Below are 18,887 nucleotides of genomic sequence, written 5' to 3'. Positions count from 1 at the left end.
TCCTTCCTCCCAGCCCCGAACAACCACTAATCTACTTCCTCTCTCTATGGATTTGCCTACTCTGGACATTTCATATAAATGGGATCATACGATGTGCCCTTTTATACACAAATGTTCATAGCAGCATTACTCATAAGAGTCCCAAAGCAAAACACCTCAAATGTCCATCAACTGATGAATGGATAAACAAAATGTAATATGTCCACACAATAGAATCTCACTCGTCAATAAAAAGGAATGAAGTACTAACACATGCTATAACAGAGATGAACTTTGAAAATATGCTAAGTGAAAGAAGCCAAATCCAAAAAAAAGAAAAACACACATTGTAACCTCACCCTTTCTGCATTTTAGTAAGCAATCATTGCATATGAATGTGTATGGGAAAAATCAATGTGTGCTAAATCATTGTATTCTAGTAAATAGATTGGACTTAAAACTTGATACTTAAAACTTGAAGTTGTAAATAAGTGGGAGTGAGTTTCATTATTATATAGAAAATACTTACATGATTCATTTAAGAATAATAATATCCACCATTTACTGAGCACTTGCTATGAGCCTGTGTGCCAAACATTTCATGCATTTCTCATTTAATTTTCACAATAATCCTGTGAGGTAGAAGCTATTAGGTTGAATCATATGAACCTGCCAATATATGATAATTTCTAAGAGTTGGGAATTTTTGAGGATGTGGATGGTACCATTTTGAATTCCTAAGATTTAACATAATATCTAACACGCATCAGGCAGTTGATTCATTATTTTGAATTGAAAGAAAAAATATTTCTTTAGAAGCTTTCCAATATATGCTAATTTCTGACTTTCAGATGTAGCAATTTTATATGCTATTATATAGCACATGTAATAATATTATTATATTATCCCCATTTTACATATGAGGATAAATGAGGACTCATATGAAGACATGAGATAAAGACTTTCCCAAAGTCATGCAGTTAGCAAGTAGTAGAACGAGACTGAACCTCAGGGCTGTTTCTCTAAAACCATGACACCCTCTTAAGCAACTAATTACATAACAAAGCAATACATGTTTCACAGTTGAAATAGCCATTTGCCTATCCACAGTTATTTTGTTGTTTTCTAATTGTCATTTTCATCAGGCAGACACAACAGCCAATTGTGGCAAATGTCCAGCTTTGCGGGTTAACATCACACATGACTTGATTCAGCACAACTTTTGTCAGAAAAGGTGTTTCCACCTATTTTCACTGCCTTCTTTTCCAAAGAGGTTTCACTCATTTTTTTCTTAATTTTCTTCCAAGTCACGCCAGCTAGTAAATTGCATTTAAAGATGTTAAGAATATTTAAAAGTGAATTCTTTTTCACCTACTCTGTCACATTCCAGAACGGTCTGAAACTTCGACTTGCAAATACCAGACTGAATCTGATTAATAAGAAACCTATGCAGGTGGGTTTGTAACTGATTAGGCCTGACCACTGTCATATGGCAATGATGGCACTGTGTTAAAAGAGGTAGGGTTGTTGTTCTTAATTTAGGATGGTCCTCTCTTAACTACCTGTTAAAAGAAGTAGAATTGTTATTTTTAGATCAGAAAAAAAGGATATTTTTTTTCCTCTTGCTTCTTTGGTCTATCTCTAGTTTCTTCTAAGCAATCTTTCAAAGAAGTGGGTGAGTGCTACATACATGTGGACCAGATGGTGGAGTTCTACCTCCAGTTCTGCCAGTAGTTACTGTGTGAAAGTGAAGCATTAATCTTTGTATCTATCTATATTTCTTATATGAGCTAAGAACCAGAATTACATAATCCTATTTCTGACAGGTATACAAATCCAGAGAAGTCTTTATCAAAACACATTAGATTTATCATCAGTGTATTTTTTCATTTTATATGAAATTGTCAGCGCAGAAGTGAAGCTATCAAACTCAGAGAGAGCCCTTAGAGTTGAGGTAAGAATAGAAACCACTATTTTATCTGAGCTCTGGAGATTATTTCTACCCAGACTTCTGAATCATCTAAAAAGGAGAATGACATGGAGTGATACAAAATCAAAACACGGCCAGTGACCCCCTCAGACACTCTGTTCTCACCCATATGCATCAGGATCAGCCTCAGGTACCTGATTAGACCCCCAAGTAACAATTCCAACTTAAAGTATTAGTAGTGATTTCTATTTTTGAATTCTCCTTCAAACATCTCTGTTTTCTCTCCCCTAAGCTCATTTCCAAGATTCCTCTCAGCACGGTATTATTTTATTATCTTCCTGTCTCCTACCACTTTCAAAATTCTCCCCTACTTTCAAGAACCATTGATCTCTGGAGCCCAGAAGTCAGTCTCACTCATGCCCCTTAGGATCCTTGTTTAACCCTCATCTCAAAAGTACAACACATAAAATGTAAGCAACCCAAAATTCTCTCAGTCACTCACAGGATTTTATAATGTTATCCAAAGCGAAAGATGTTACAGACTGAGGGATCAGTGAGTTGCAGAAAATGACAGTTCTATCTTACGGGAAAAAACTCAGGTAGAAAACCCTGCAAAGACCAGGACACGAACCAACCTGACATGACAAGATGAGCGTATGATTTACTCAATAAAGATCTAAAGATGTGTAAAAACCATATACCTAATATTCTCTATTTTGAACATTTCCTAAACTCTACAAAAATGGAAAACATAATTCTTTTGAACAGTTTGCCCTGGCTACAATCATTTTCCTCTCTGCCTCAACTTATGTAATCACTCTGCCAACAAGCCCAAGATTGTTTATTTTTTTAAATCCCCACCGGCTTATACATTAATGTGCTGTCAAAGAACATTATTTTCACTTCTAAAACCTCTAAAGCAGAGTCTTGATGATTTAATTTAGCCTCCCACTTCAAAAAAAAAAAAGTCACTGAAGAAGAAACATTTCTCTTTTCAGCTGCTGAAGTTCCTCCCTATTCATAACCGAATTCAGAATAAATCTTGGTCAAAGCATACCAGTCAATTAGGGCACAGTCATTTTCAAATGAAATGAATTTTAAATGACACATTCAAACACATTAAGTCTTAACTTCTTTCAAATGAAATCATTTTAGGAGTGCAGTGATAAAGTCCAGTCAAACACCACGCTAGGACTCAGGCTAAAAAATAGACGTAGTACCTACCTAAGAAGCTTAATCTAGGATAATATGTAATATGTATAGAAACATAAACAAATAATATATAAACATAATTTTTAGAGACTGAGTAATATTATTTAAATTTTACTGTAGGCATTAGAGTTGGAAAGCATATACCTTTCAGCACAAAATCAATTCCAAGTTCAAAAATACAACTTAATCTTATTCTCATATTATGTGATCAAATCACTGAGGCACAACTTTGAATTTGGCACATTTCCTTTGCTTCTGTTTTCATTTCAATGGCAGTAAAATGGAGTCTCTCTGTCTTGGGGGACACTTGGGACTGAATAATAGTTAACAACCATAACGTCAAGTTCTTGTGTGGGGAGTGCAAGTTTAACTTGTGCTTTAAAAGATCTCTGAAGATGTGGCTACAGGTCAAAGCTAAAATGAAAACCACATTTGCCTGTGTGTTTACAGAATTTCATGTGTCATGTTGTTGCCTATAAGCCATGAAAAGTCATTCTCTAGGTCTCAGCCCATACACTAAAAAATTCACAGAGAAAGCTTAAAAGAAAAGAAAAAAAAAAAAAGAGCATCCTGGTGATGTACAGGGCAGAAGCCTGGTGTCAGGTGTCGTAGCTAGGGGATATCAGAGTATCCTCTGCCCTTTCGATTGTCACTGCCAGCAGCAAGGTTGTGGTATCTATAGAAGGCACTGCAGGCCCGAATCCTATCTCTGCCACCTCCCAATTGCATGGGCTTAAATAAATCACTTAACAACTGGACTCTCAGACTGCTCATCTGTAAAGTGGGATAAAAGTGCCATCTCAAGCTGGGCAGCTTGAGGTGGCTTATGCCTGTAATCCCAGTGCTTTGGGAGGCCAAGGCAGAAGGATCACTTGAGGCCTAAAGTTCAAGACCAGCTTGGGCAATATAACAAGACCCCATCTCTACAAAAAATTCAAAATTAAAAAAAAAAAAATAGCCAGTGTCGTGCTGCATGCCTGTAGTCCCAGCTACTTGGGAGGCTGAGGCAGGAGGATTGCTTAAGCTCAGGAGTTCAAGGTTTCAGAGAGCTATGGTCACACCACTGCACTCCAGCCTGAGTGAGGGCAACCAAGCAAGACCCTGTCTCAGACAAACAAACAAATAAAACCAGTACCACCCTAAGAGGTTACCATGAAGGTTAAAAAATAATGTCTGTAATTCACCTGGCCCAGTGTCCAAAAAGTAGTAAGTACATAATAACTGATAATTCAAACAAAGACAAGCTCAGTCAAAATGCTTATAATATAGATATAAGGAATCCTTGGTAAAAACCTCCATATGGAGCTAAAATCACTGGCATTTCCACTGAACAGATTTTCATTCTCTCAAGAAATCAAACAAATGGATCATGGCTTCTCTCAAGCTGAGACTGTCTTAGGTTGCGACATTCTTTCCGTATCTACAGCAAATGTGTGATTTCTGCAAATCTCTTACTTAAACCCCCTTTATTTAGAAATCCCACTTGCTTGCTCTTTGTGACAAGTTTAGGTTGGAGAGAAATATGTCCCTTCACATCTGTCTCTTATGTAATAATATAAAAGGAAGTTGTAATTGGATTTCACCACGGGTTCGTCATTTGTGTCCCTGGGAAAGTGGCTTCCCCCGCCCCCCCAAAAAGTCAAAATAGTCCTTCCATTTGCCAGAATTGATCCCAGGTATTCCTTATGAAGGTTTGCCAAGGGCTTCAGGTGTGGCCCCATCTGTTCCCTAATCCCTAGTGGGTACTGCTAGTTCTAGCTCAGGACTCTTCACAAAGGAAGAACCTCAGCTTCAGGGAGGCTGTCATCAGGGAGATAATACCTGGATATGCAGGTGGACACGAGGCAGCAGTAAACTAGCTTCTGTCCCCTAATCCCCAGTGGACACTGCTAGTTCTGCCTCAGGACTCTTCACAATGGAAGAACCTCAGCTTCAGGGAGGCTGTAATCCAGGAGATAATATCTGGATATGCAAGTGGACAGGAGGCAGCAGTAAACTACAGGGAATCTAGTCTACAGGTCTGGAATTCCTCAGGAGTCAGTCTGTACTCTACAAGGCAAAACAAGTGCTAGCCATTATGAGACAAACTCCAATGAGATAAAGGCTAGAGAAAGAAGCATTCTCAGGAGAAAGGGCTCCCAGAGAAGGTGGAGCAGCAGGGGCTGCAGAAGATCCCTCTGCAGGGAGCACCTGTACACTGGCACCAAGCAAAGACATCTGAGTGCATGTTTCTGGGTATGTGTGTGTGCATGCATGTGTACATTAGAATGAGAGTAACATCTGAATGTGTCTACATTGTGAATCCACTAATACTTAAATTATTATACTTTGTAGCTTGCCTTTATATTGATACACTCTTTTTAATTTTGGAAAAATTTCCTCATACATAACGCACATTAATGACCCAGCAGTTTGACTTATCAAGAGAGAAATCAAGAAGCATATATTGAATGCTGACTTTGTCCAAGACACTGGGCAAATGGACCAGACATTGAAGATGGAGATAACAGCAGACCCAGTACTTGAATACTTTCATGTTGGCTTGGTTGAAATACTTGATTTAATTTTCAAAAAGACCACATTATTTTGACATAATTCAAGTTGTGTAACAGTTACAGGCTTACTTCACATATTATCTCTGCTATTGAAATGTCCAAAAAAATCAGGTTATTGTTTTAGTAAGAGAAACAAAAAGTACTGCATACGCTTATGGAAAAACCCTAAACGATGGCCAAGTATGTGCTAATTATTATGGTTAATTGTTTGTATTGAGTAAGTAACATCTCAATGATCTCACGGGTATCCAATAATTTTGCTGAAAAATTAATCTTTACCAGATAGATTCAATCTCCACTTAAAAATGTATAGAAAGCCTTCTAAAAGCCTCCTTTTGTGGAGTTAAACATCGGGCACTCATGGACATACAGAATGGCAACAACAGACACTGGGAATTACTGTGGGGAGCAAAGGTTAAAAAACTGTTGGGTACTATGCTTACTGTCTGGGTGATGAGATGAGTTGTACCCCAAACTTCAGCATCATGAAATACACACACGTAACAAACCCGCACATGTACCTCCTGAATCTAAAATAAGAGTTGAACTTATTTTTTTAAGAAATCCAGTAATGGTAAGTAAATAAAAATAAAAATTTTCCTTTTTATGAAAGTTATGTATTATTAAATCAAATAAGAATTCAATTTTATTTTAGAAATCTAGAATACCTGTATATTTTAAAAACTTTTCCTTAGAATAAAATAAAACACAGAATCCAAATATACCAAATTGAAAAGGAGTTTCAGTGGCCATATATAAGGAAACAGAGGTCGCTGATGGAGAAATGAAGGCCCTGTTTCCCACAAGGCAGGAACTGTATCTTTACAATGATTTTAATGTATTTTATTTCAATAAATCCATTCTAGTCAAAATACATATATGTCTATAGCACACACAGTGTATACCTTATTAATGAAATCAGTATAAACATCTTCGCAAAAAAACTGTTATTTACACCCAGAAATTTTATTTCCTATCATCAAATACAGAGCAACCTGATTTTGGAAATTTGAATCCAATAAAGAATTTCCAAGAATCCACAATCCATGGTCTGTACCCAATTATTAAAATTCAAGTGACAGATAACTATATAATCTTAAGAGAAAAGCAGATTATAAAATCTTATATTGAATCAATTATGTTAAAAAATGTATATAAAATACTCATATATACGTACATCTTCTTTATGTTTTCTGCATCTTCTAAATTTCCTGCAATAAATACATAGAGGGCTATATTAAAAAAAACTATAGAACTATTTTGCAATGAGACATGTAGAGACTTGGGCCATCATCTCAAAGAAAACATGTAAAAGAAAAATCCTTATTCCTTCTTATCCAATCAAAATGCTCACAATTTAAATTCCTAAGGGAATTCCACCACCCTGGAATTGTACTACTTGGTTTCCAGGTATCTACAACTTTGAAAGCAGGCTTCTTTCAGTTAATGCATTTCCTACAAGCACGTTAGTTTTCATGTTCAATATACAAGCCATATCAATTTCAAAGGTAAATAATACATCAAACAAGAAAGTACAAAAACTTTATGTCTTAAAAATTAAAAATAGTGGATACAATTCCTTGAAGCATGCTTTGCAAAGTTTTCACAGAAAAGTTTAAAATATAACATTTAATTTATTCTATATTGCATGATTTATCCTTTTTCATCATAGCAGTCAACTGAAATGGTTCACTAGCCTCTTAAACTTGGGGTTTTAATCACTTCTTAATTTAAACTGTGTTTCCACTTTCTCCTTATTGGTAACGGCAATAAAACCTAAAGTGTTCACACAATCCATTCAACCAGTCAACACATTTATTGAGCAACCATTACAGGCAATATCTGTTGAAGGAATAAACATAATAAGTGCTGAGTGTAGAGCAGTGAGCAATCAGACAAGGCAAAACTGCTTAAACAACGACAATAAACTCTACTATAAACTCTGCTACAAACAACTCTACTCAAAAATAGTACTTTTCGGAGTTGAAGAATCAGAGGGAAAAGAAACGTGCAACATCCTAATGCCAAGGTTTTAAAATCCTTGAAAATGGAAATTCTGGCCGGGTGCAGTGGCCCAAGCCTGTAATCCCAGCACTTTAGGAGGCCGAGGCGGGTGGATCACGAGGTCAGGAGATCGAGACCATCCTGGCTAACACGGTGAAACCCCGTCTCTACTAAAAATACAAAAAAAATTAGCCGGGCGAGGTGGCGGGCGCCTGTAGTCCCAGCTACTCTGGAGGCTGAGGCAGGAGAATGGCGTGAATCCGGGAGGCAGAGCTTGCAGTGAGCCAAGATCGCGCCAGTTGCACGCCAGCCTGGGCGACAGAGTGAGACTCCGTCTCAAAAAAAAAAAAAAAAAGGAAATTCTAGTATCAATCTGGAAAATGTATTTATTCTCCACCTTTTGCCAGTGCATTTCACAGCTGCTTCTGAAGCTGTATTCCACTAAAAGGTATGCTTGATCATGATCGGATTTTACATCGGATTGGTTTTTCCAAAGGAAACAAATGGTTTACGTTGGATTTTCCAAAGGAAACAAACAGAAAAGATGAGAGAAGAACTTAAAAAAGCATAAGGTTTAGGAAGAAGTATTTAACGTATCCATTCAGCAATTGTTCATTATCTTTCTACTGTGTACGAGACACTAGGCAGTGCTGGGAATACAGGCAACAGACTACTTTGGAGAAGAAAAATTCCTTATGACAAGTAGACTCTACTCCACCCAGCTTTCTTTTTCATATAACAAATATTTAATGGAAATGATTATTCAATTACTTCTGTATCAATGAATTTTCATTATACATAAATCATTCACTTGTTGAGCTGGCCAAAAACCTGGGGGGAGGACCCAATTTTGAGTGGATAAAGTGAACTTTTCAACTGCGACACCCATCTCACAGCCTATAAAAGGTTAGCTTTCTGGCTTGCTGGCACAACTTCCTCTCCAGTTGTAGCCATTTTCCCCAGGCTATGGATCTCTCCAACAATACCATGTCACTCTCAGTGCGCACGCCTGGACTGTCCCAGCGGGTCTCCTCACAGAGTGTGATAGCAGGCAGACCCAGGGGCATGTCTGCTTCCAGTGTTGGAAGTGGCTATGGGGGAAGTGCCTTTGGCTTTGGACCCAGCTATGGGGGAGGCTTTTCTGCTGCTTCCATGTTTGGTTCTAGTTCTGGCTTTGGGGGTGGCTCTGGAAGTTCCATGGCAGGAGGACTGGGTGCTGGTTATGGGAGAGCCCTGGGTGGAAGTGGCTTTGGAGGACTGGGGATGGGATTTGGGGGCAGCCCAGGAGGTGGCTCTCTAGGTATTCTCTCAGGCAATGATGGAGGCCTTCTTTCTGGATCAGAAAAAGAAACTATGCAAAATCTTAATGATAGATTAGCTTCCTACCTGGATAAGGTGCGAGCTCTAGAAGAGGCTAATACTGAGCTAGAAAACAAAATTCGAGAATGGTATGAAACAAGAGGAACTGGGACTGGAGATGCTTCACAGAATGATTACAGCAAATATTATCCACTGATTGAAGACCTCAGGAATAAGGTAAGATGATTTCTTTTGGAGGAGCTTTGGGAATTTTTTTCCTTTTTACCACTGCAATGTTTTGCAGTGATAATCACCTACAACTTTGATATTTTCCAATTTGGCTGTACTTGCAGCAATTTTCTCATCCCAGGTTGTTTCATTCCCTTTCATCATTTACCAAGAAATGATTGTATTTCCATTATCTTTCTGTAGGAAATCTGTATTTCTTTACTTCTCAATATTATTTTGTACAGATATTGTCTTAGAAAAATGAAACTGTCTTAAACTCTAAAAACCAGCATTTAACATCACCATTTTCACCTTTGTGTCAAAAATATATTTGTATAATTAACTAGTATTTTTGGGCTTCATCTCGTGTGTGTACCTCTTTTTTGCCAGATCATTGCAGCCAACATTGGAAATGCCCAGCTCCTCTTGCAGATCGACAATGCGAGACTGGCTGCCGAGGACTTCAGGATGAAGTGAGTGGAAGAAACTGAGGATCATGGCCATGTCCCACCATGTCTTCTACCCTACTGTCCTGCCTTCATTGATATAAAATCTTCTGAAGTTCACAAGCTCCATACATTTAGTGTTTTGGTAAATTCACATAGGGTGTTCTAGAAAGTAATTAGAATCTAATTAGAAAGCAATTCACATTAAATGTCCTTAAATTATAAGTTGCTTAAACCCAGGGCTATGGATCACTACATTTGTAGTGTGCTATTGACTCATGATGTGACTGACACCGTAATCCTACCAGGGTCCTAAACCTCAATTTTCTTTTTTCCTTTTTTTTTGAGACGGAGTCTCACTCTGTCACCCAGGCTGGAGTGCAGTGGTGCGATCTCGGCTCACTGCAACCTCAATGGTTCTCCTGCCTCAACCTCCCAAGTAGCTGGGATTACAGGCACCTGCCACCGAGCCCAGCTAATTTTTGTATTTTTAGTAGAGATGGGGTTTCACTATCTTGGCCAGGCTGGTTTCGAACTCCTGACCTTATGATCCACCTGCCTCTAAACCTCAATTTTCAATGTATCAACCATTGTTTCCTGATGACACATACAATGGAAAGATTAACCATGTACTAATTTTTATATTCCTTCCTCCTTTTCCATGCTCAACTCTCCCAGATATTAGGAAGAAATACTAATTTCCTTTTTGCTTCACAAAATTTCCACATAGGAAGTTGCAATGGCCATGGTCCTGAACTTGTAAAATTTTGGTAACAGCCACTAAAGAAGTATCAGTGTTTTAAGTTAAATCATGAAGAACATTAAGCAAAAAGAGTAACTTATTTTCAACTGCTTTTATAAATTCCACTTAGAGAGGGCTGCTGCTATTTATAGCCATGGCAGCCAGCAAAGGGAAAATTATTCCCTGGGATGCTGTGGTATTGGGATTCATAGCTGGTAGGAAAGTACTGCCTCATTATTTTTTCACTTGTCTTTTCTCCAACCAAATGGTAAACAATGGTGGAAAAAAAGGAAAGGAAAAACACAAAAGCAAAATCTGCATCATACATTGCAATGCTGCCGTTATGAAGTAGGTGCACAGATGTAAGCACTAATGAACCATGAAGATCAGTGGCCTTGTTCAAATGGTTGTGTTGATTCCCTCAACTGCTTTGCACTTGGTTTTCAGGTATGAGAATGAACTGGCCCTACGCCAGGGCGTCGAGGCTGACATCAATGGCCTGCGCCGGGTGCTGGACGAGCTGACCCTGACCAGGACCGACCTGGAGATGCAGATCGAGAGCCTGAATGAGGAGCTGGCCTACATGAAGAAGAACCACGAGGAGGTGAGTCAGACAGGGCAGCCTCACTCAGCTACTTTTTTTTTTCTCACAGACCCAAAAATTACAATTTCAAATTTAGAAATCTGGAGTCAGAACAAGTATGGAGAATACGTTGTCTCCCTGTTAAAATGGCCATTTGTTTTGGATTTCTGTGTGATGTGTGTTTGGTGTATGTGATGTGCGTGTGGTGTGCGTGATGTGTGTGTGGTGGTGGTGGTCATGGTGGATCCTGTTAAGGCTTAACAAATTAGAGGCACTTTCTGATTTTGTCATTTCCATTATAAAGCAATGACAATAGGAATGCTAACTATCCTAATTCAGTGATTAAAAAAAAAAACTGAGTATTTTAAAAGTTAAGGAACAAAAGTCTACCAATAATATATAATGTTATATGTGTTAGAGAAACTGGTTATACTTAGCATAACACACAGAAAACTCTGACGTGTCACGGTGCATATTGGAGGCTACGCAAGGAAGGGATGCTGGCAATAGGAAGTTTCTACTAGATTTTCAATGATTGTGGCACCAACAGCGTGCAAGCCCAGGTACTGCCTGCAGCCCTCTGTTTGGCAGCTGTAGGTGAAAACCCCAGTGAGTGTACACCAGGCCTCCTTTCATGTAAAGGCCATGGCCCCTCAAGAAGCAGAGCCAACTTACCCATTAGGAACAGCAGGCACTGCTCCCAGGGTCTGAGGTAATTTCAGGGACCCATGAATATGTCTTAAGTCCCTGTAAAAGCAGAAGAAAAATATGAATTTTTAGGTTAAAAAAGTTTTAAAATATTACATTAATATATTTGTCTTTATACCAACAGTCATAAAATAGAATTTTTAAGTGCGTGTGCGTGTGTGTCTGTGTGTGTGTAGGAAGGGGCCCAGGAGGATAAAAGTATCCAGGGCCCACGAAAGTCACAATGGACCCCGTGCCCCTCTCTCACGTGCTGTCCTCAGGAGCTCCAAAGCTTCCGGGTGGGCGGCCCAGGCGAGGTCAGCGTAGAAATGGACGCTGCCCCCGGAGTGGACCTCACCAGGCTCCTCAACGATATGCGGGCGCAGTATGAAACCATCGCTGAGCAGAATCGCAAGGACGCTGAAGCCTGGTTCATTGAAAAGGTAACACAAACAACAAAGGCTTTGATACACTCGCAGAAAGGCCTGAGAGCAAGCTCAGCGCTCGAGTGCCCTGGCTGTCTTTGCTGTTGCAGAGCGGGGAGCTCCGGAAGGAGATTAGCACCAACACCGAGCAGCTTCAGTCCAGCAAGAGCGAGGTCACCGACCTGCGTCGCGCCGTTCAGAACCTGGAGATCGAGCTGCAGTCCCAGCTCGCCATGGTAGGCTCGTGCGCAACAGACGCAACATCCTTTCGACTTCCAAAGAAAATGCTGCATCCAAATTACCTTAGCCGTTGACTGCCCTCCTCTTTTCGGTCCCCTCCATCGTTATTTCTATACCATTTCCCTCCCGCGTGCAGAAGAAATCCCTGGAAGACTCGTTGTCCGAAGCCGAGGGCGATTACTGCGCGCAGCTGTCCCAGGTGCAGCAGCTCATCAGCAACCTGGAGGCACAGCTGCTCCAGGTGCGCGCGGACGCAGAGCGCCAGAACGTGGACCACCAGCGGCTGCTGAATGTCAAGGCCCGCCTGGAGCTGGAGATTGAGACCTACCGCCGCCTGCTGGACGGGGAGGCCCAAGGGTGAGCAGACAACGAAGGCTGCAAACACCTTTAGGGGCTGACCAAGAGTGGACAGCAGAAATAGAAGGAATGGGGTTTTAGCTGACAGAAAAGCAAACAAACAAACAAAGTCTAGTAAAGATATGCCTGGGATTTACTAAATGCTCTACACTTTGCAAAGTGTTTTCACCCATTATCTTACTTCGTAATTCATAAAATGCTGCAATGAACAAAGGCACTACTGTCAGAAACAGTTTGTAAATCAGTATTCCCTGTACTACAAAAGTCACTCACTCAATTTCTGACATCAAAGACCTGATGATAAGAAGGACACCTAGTAGCCACCTGAACCACCTACTCTAACAAGCTTTCCAAAAGTGATCAGAGGCTGCAGTGGTTGGAAGAACTCAGGCCTACAAATTGGGAAATCTAATTTCTGAGACCAGCTCTTCCATTAAAAGCCAGGTTGCTTCACTTTTTGAGGTCATCTCCTTTGTTTTCTTACAGTGATGGTTTGGAGGAAAGTTTATTTGTGACAGACTCCAAATCACAAGCACAATCAACTGATTCCTCTAAAGGTATGCAGAAACCCTAGAATCACTTAGAATAAGTCAGAATCACATTTATTAATGCACAACCTGTAAGATCTCATTGAATATTGTATTATTATTAATTTTAATTTAAAGCATATTTATATTCTGAGCCAAGGAAAAACATTTATGCATTCCTGCACAAAATGAGTAGTCTGTACTGTATTAAAACTTTTGGGGGCACAGTGGCTCATGCCTGTAATCTCATAGCTTTGGGAAACTAAGGTGGGAGGATCACTTGAGGCCAGGAGTTCGTGACCCACCTGGGCAACAGAGAGACCCCATCTCTACAAAAAACTTAAGAAAAAAATAGCTGGGCATGGTGGTATATGCCTGTGATCTTGGCTACTCTGGATGCTGAAGCAGGAGGACCGCTTGAGCTCAGGAGTTAGAGGTTATAGTGAGCTATGATCATGCCCCTGCATTCCAACCTGGGCAACAGAGCCAGACCCTGTCTCTAAGAAAATTAAAATAAAAATTTAAAAAATTGGCAATCCCAGGAAGGAAAAATACCTACTCTGCTACGAGGTATTATGATCACCATAACCACCTTTGAAATGTTTTCTTAAAAAAATGTTTTCATATGTGTACAAGGCAACACTGAATACATTTCATTTTCATTGGATAAAACACATTTTTAAGAAGCAAAATTTACTTTTGAAAGTTTAATTATATGGATTGTATCAACCAATGCTTAATTTAGAAACCTGCATTAAACAACCAATGCTGGATTAATATTTGAAACACTAACTTTTGCCTTCTTATTCCATTTTTATCTTTAGACCCGACCAAAACCCGAAAAATCAAGACAGTTGTGCAGGAGATGGTGAATGGTGAGGTCGTCTCATCTCAAGTTCAGGAAATTGAAGAACTAATGTAAAATTTCACAAGATCTACTCATGATTGATTCCTTAGGAACAAGAAATTTACAAACAGAAATCATTCCTTTCAGAGTAACATGGTGTATTAGTTCAATCTCTATTTTTGTCTGTTCCATTTTCTTTGGATTCCCTATTCACACTGAATCCTTTTTGCCCTTCTGAAACAATATGCAGTCACAAGTCATGTTGGTCACGTTGGTCTTTATAACAAATCAAAATTACCTTATATCTTTCTGGACCTGGAGTAGTCTTTTAATGAACTTTCTTCTGGTAATCTGGAATATTTTTTAATCATAGAGTTTTAATCAAGTAGTATTGTTTTAATAGAATTAATTGTAATAAAAGATGAATGGTAATAATGCGAAATGTATGCCTTCTTGATTCCAACAATAATGTCAAGAGCATAGAGAGAAGTTTTTGAAATACTAATAATAAAATAGAGGCTGGGAGTAATGACTCTCACCTATAATCCCAGCATTTTGGGAGACTGAGAGGCAGGATGATTGCTTGAGGCCAGGAGTTCAAGACCAGCCTGGACAACATAGAGAGACCCCCATCTCTACAAAACATTAATAATAATAATAATAATGATAATGTAGATAAAAACTGGGATGAAGATGTCAGGGTTTGAGGATTAAGTTAAAAGAAGATTCTTTTAGAAGTTCTAGCCTTTTTATGTAAACCCATCAAGGTTGTAGCAAAATTATACTGTCTACTACAGCAGTTGAGAGTTGTCCTGTTCATTTTCTAGCACCATCTTTCATGCAGTCAAGAAACACTGAGCCCTTACAGTGTGCCAGATTGGAGACTCAGTGATGAATATGATACGGTCCTTGCCTTGAGGAGCTCACAGTTGAGGGCAGAGATAAACATCTACCAGGAATGGTGATACAGTGAGATCTGTTGAATAGAAGTTCAAAGGGCTGGGCACCATGACTCACGCCTGTAACCCCAGTACTTTGGGAGGCTGAGGCGGTGGATCACGTGCTCAAGAGATCAAGACCATCCTTACCAACATGATGAAACCCCATCTCAACTAAAAATACAAAAATTAGCCGGGTGCAGTGGCAGGTGGCTGCAATCCCAGCTACTCAGGAGGCTGAGGCAGGAGAATCCCTTGAACCCAGGAGGCGGAGGTTGCAGTGAACTGAGATTGCACCACTGCACTCCAGCCTGGTGATAGAGTGAGACTCTGTCTCAAAACAAAAAGGAAAAGACCTTCGAAGGACACATGGAATGAGAAGAGAACAATTTTCCAGGAGGGGCAATGAAATGCTACATAAAGAAATCATCCAGGCAGACGAGGGAGAAGAGAAACAGGGCAAATACATGTGAAAAGACAGAGGGTGTGAACAAACATTGTTCTGCTCTCCCTTCTCCTAGCTGGCGGCGGTGAGGCCCAGGGTGGGGTCTCCACTGGGACAGGTCAGACCCACAAGTCAATAACAGAAATCATGTTCTGCATTAGGGAAAAAGGAAGCCAAAGTCTCAGCCTGAGTAGACCGTGGTTCAACATGCATTGCCAAATTCAAAACCCTAAAAGGAAAATGGGCAAAATTTAATGATTAAGAGCCTGGCCTCTAACATCACACTGGGTTCAATTTCTGGCTCTGCTACTTAATAGCAAGTAACTTAACCTCTGTGTTCCTCAGTTTCTTAAAGTGGAAATGACAGTGACGACTGCACCTGGTTCATGGCATGGGTTTTGTGAAGATGAAATGAGGTTGTGTACCTAAAGCACTAGGAACCTGGAAACTATTGGCACCTAGAAAGTACTCAATATTTGTGTCTTATTATTATTTACTATACAGAACCAAAGTGGGATGAAGAAACAAGGAGACACGGTGAATAAGGAGTGTCAAAGGAGCAGAAGGGAGAGGGAGGAGTTGTGCTAGACAAGAGGAATTCCAGAGCTGAGTCCAAAAGCCAATGGCTAGTCAGCCAAGTTAAGCTGATTTGCTTCAGTATGCAGTTTTCCCTTTTAATATTATTTATACAGCCAGATGCAATGGCTCACGTCTGTAATCCCAACACTTTGGGAGGCCGACATGGGCAGATTGCTTGGGCCCAGGAGTTCAAGACCAGCCTGAACAACATGGCAAAACTGTCTCTACAAAGAAAAAAAAAAAATTAATCGGGTGTGGGGGTGCACACCTGTAGTCCCAGCTACTTGGGGGGCTGAGGTGGGAGGATTACCTGAGCCTGGGGAAGTCAAGAATGCGGTGAGCTGTTATCACGCCACTGCACTCCAGCCTGGGCAACAGAGTAAGACTGTCTCAAAAAAAAGAAAAGAAAAAAATATTTTTTTAATGGTTTCAGATCCTCCACTCATCTCACTTTATTATACGCTCAGCTCTCTTTGTCTAGCCCTCACCTTCCAGCATACATCCTAGGGCAACCTTTACCTTTCAGACTCAAAAGGATTATCAAGGCCTCTGAACAAGGTCCATAGCCCCCAAGAATAAATAAAGGATTCTACTTCCCTGGTGCTCAAAAGTGTCTGCAATAGTTACTGCTTTAAATAACATCTGTTTTCCTTACAACTACATAGGAATGGTGTGAGACCCAAAGGGGAAAGGATTTTGCACAAGTATAAATGCAGGGGTCATTTATTAGCTAGTACCACAGTTTCTCAGCATTCCCTTCTCTTGGAAATTTTTTTCCACAAAGCTCCCAGAGCCATCACTCCATCAGCAGCTTTTTCTCAGACTTCTCTCTGTGACTGAATGTTGTCTCAATCCTCTTGTCTTCTCTCTATACTCCCTCCCCAGTTAACCTCATCTAAGCCCTCCACAGCCTCTCCTCCCTGATCTAATCCCAAGGGTTTTGTTTGTTTGTTTGTTTGTTTGTTTGTTGTTTGTTTGTTTGTTTTTGAGGGAGTCTCACTCTGTTGCCCAGGCTGGATTGCAGTGGCATGATCTTGGCTCACTGCAACCTCCACCTCCCAGGTTCAAACGATTCTTCTGCCTGAGCCTCCTGAGTAGCTGGGGCTACGGGCACGCACCAGCATGCCCACCTAATTTTTGTATTTTTGGTAGAGACGGGGTTTTGCCATGTTGGCCAGGATAGTCTCCATCTCTTGACCTCATGATCCTCCCGCCTCGGCCTCCCAAAGTGCTGGGATTACAGGTGTAAGCCACTGCACCTGGCCAATCCCATGGTTTTAAATAACATCTACACATTGGTGACTTGTGGCAGCCTCCAGGTTGGCGCCAGTGATCCCTGCCTCCTGGTCTTCATTCCCTTGTGTACTTCCCTCCCACAATGAATGAGGAGCAGATTTATTGAAGAAGTGACAGTATATGACCTCCAAAGATAGATCACAAAACCTTTCAGTTCTTCCTTGGTCTCCTGGACTATATGCTCTCGGGGAAGTCAGCTACTGGCAAGGTTATATCATGGGGGAAAAAACTATCTGAAAAAAAATTCGTGATTTCACAAAATTTCCCACTAAAGCTCCAATGGCTAGGATTTCACGGCACAGCCAGCAAGACCCAAATAATAGCTCTTTTCTGATACTATCTCGGCCAAAATGTCCTATAAGTCTTCAGTTGGCAAAGGAAGCATTACATTTCTTATTATGTAACTTCACTTTGCCCTGTTCTCACTGACAAGAAATGCAATAGCACAGCATCTATCAGTCCCTTTGGGCAGCTAGAACAAAATACCTCGGACTGGGTGGCTTAAAAATGAGAGAAACGTATTTCTCACAGTTCTGGAGGCAGCTTCAGTGTCTGATAAGGGCCCACTTTCTGGATCATACACAGCTTCTCGATATATCCTCACATAGCAGAAGGGACAAAGCCACTCCCTGGGACCTCATTGATAAGGCCAGTAATCCCCTTGGCCAGGGCTTCACCATCAGGACCTAATCCACTCTTGAAGACCCCACCTCCTAATACTGGCACATTGGTGATTAGGTCTCAACATCCAAATATGGGGGGACAAACACGTTCAGACCATAGCAGCATCCTTATCATGACAGTCTAGCCCTCATTCACTAGGCCACAAGCCCTAATTCAACACAGATGTGAGAGGTCCCTTTGGACTCGGCAAGCCATGAATTGCAGAAGTGGAAGGTCTGTCTTTAAAGAAAAGAACTGCTAAGAAAAAAACTGAATAAAGAATCCTATAGCAAAAGACAAGAGCATTGTTTATGATTATCCTAAAATCAAAAGTTTTACAAATTTACATTTTTACTTTGATATGCGTATGTTGTGTGTATAAGCTAGTAGAAGGTCTGGAAAATACTGTATATATACTGAACTGTTATAGTAGTTATCTCTTGGGGATTAGCAAGGGGTTTGAAGAATACCTTTATTAAAATGTTTAACAAACAGCATATATGACTCTGATAATTAGAAGAAAAAAAAATATTATTCTCCCAAGCAAATGGCTTTACAAATGGGTCACAGCAGGAAGGAACCACCTAGAAAAACAACCATAGGTTGCCAAAGCTTTATTTCTTAGGCTTTGTAAGAGTGCCATCTTCTGGAGTCTCAAGAAACGAACTTTAAAATAAACTAACCCTGGCTGGGCGCGGTGGCTCACGCTTGTAATCCCAGCACTTTGGGAGGCCAAGGCACGCGGATCCCTTGAGGTCAGGAGTTCGAGAGCAGCCTGGCTAACATGGCGAAATCCTATCTCTACTAAAAAAACAAAAATTAGCCGGGAGTGGTGGTCCTTGCCTGGAGTACCAGCTACTCGGGAGGCTGAGGCAGGAGAATAGCTGGAACCCAGGAGGCAGAGG

General features: G+C 40.5%; 1 protein-coding gene across 1 annotated transcript; it reads left to right on the top strand.

Moving 5' to 3' along the window:
* The first annotated feature begins 8,614 nt into the window (after nucleotides 1-8,614).
* KRT12 (keratin 12) lies at nucleotides 8,615-14,857 on the top strand. Its single transcript, XM_023204184.2, has 8 exons — nucleotides 8,615-9,216; nucleotides 9,598-9,680; nucleotides 10,843-10,999; nucleotides 11,947-12,108; nucleotides 12,201-12,326; nucleotides 12,467-12,687; nucleotides 13,174-13,244; nucleotides 14,039-14,857. The coding sequence occupies exons 1-8, from the start codon at nucleotides 8,647-8,649 to the stop codon at nucleotides 14,134-14,136; spliced, it is 1,488 nt and encodes a 495-aa protein (XP_023059952.1). The 5' UTR covers nucleotides 8,615-8,646; the 3' UTR covers nucleotides 14,137-14,857.
* The last annotated feature ends 4,030 nt before the right edge of the window (nucleotides 14,858-18,887 follow it).

This window comes from Piliocolobus tephrosceles, chromosome 16 (assembly GCF_002776525.5).
Source record: "Piliocolobus tephrosceles isolate RC106 chromosome 16, ASM277652v3, whole genome shotgun sequence".
In the NCBI taxonomy this organism is placed as follows: Eukaryota; Metazoa; Chordata; class Mammalia; order Primates; family Cercopithecidae; genus Piliocolobus; species Piliocolobus tephrosceles.
This window is presented reverse-complemented; position numbering and strand designations above follow the sequence as displayed.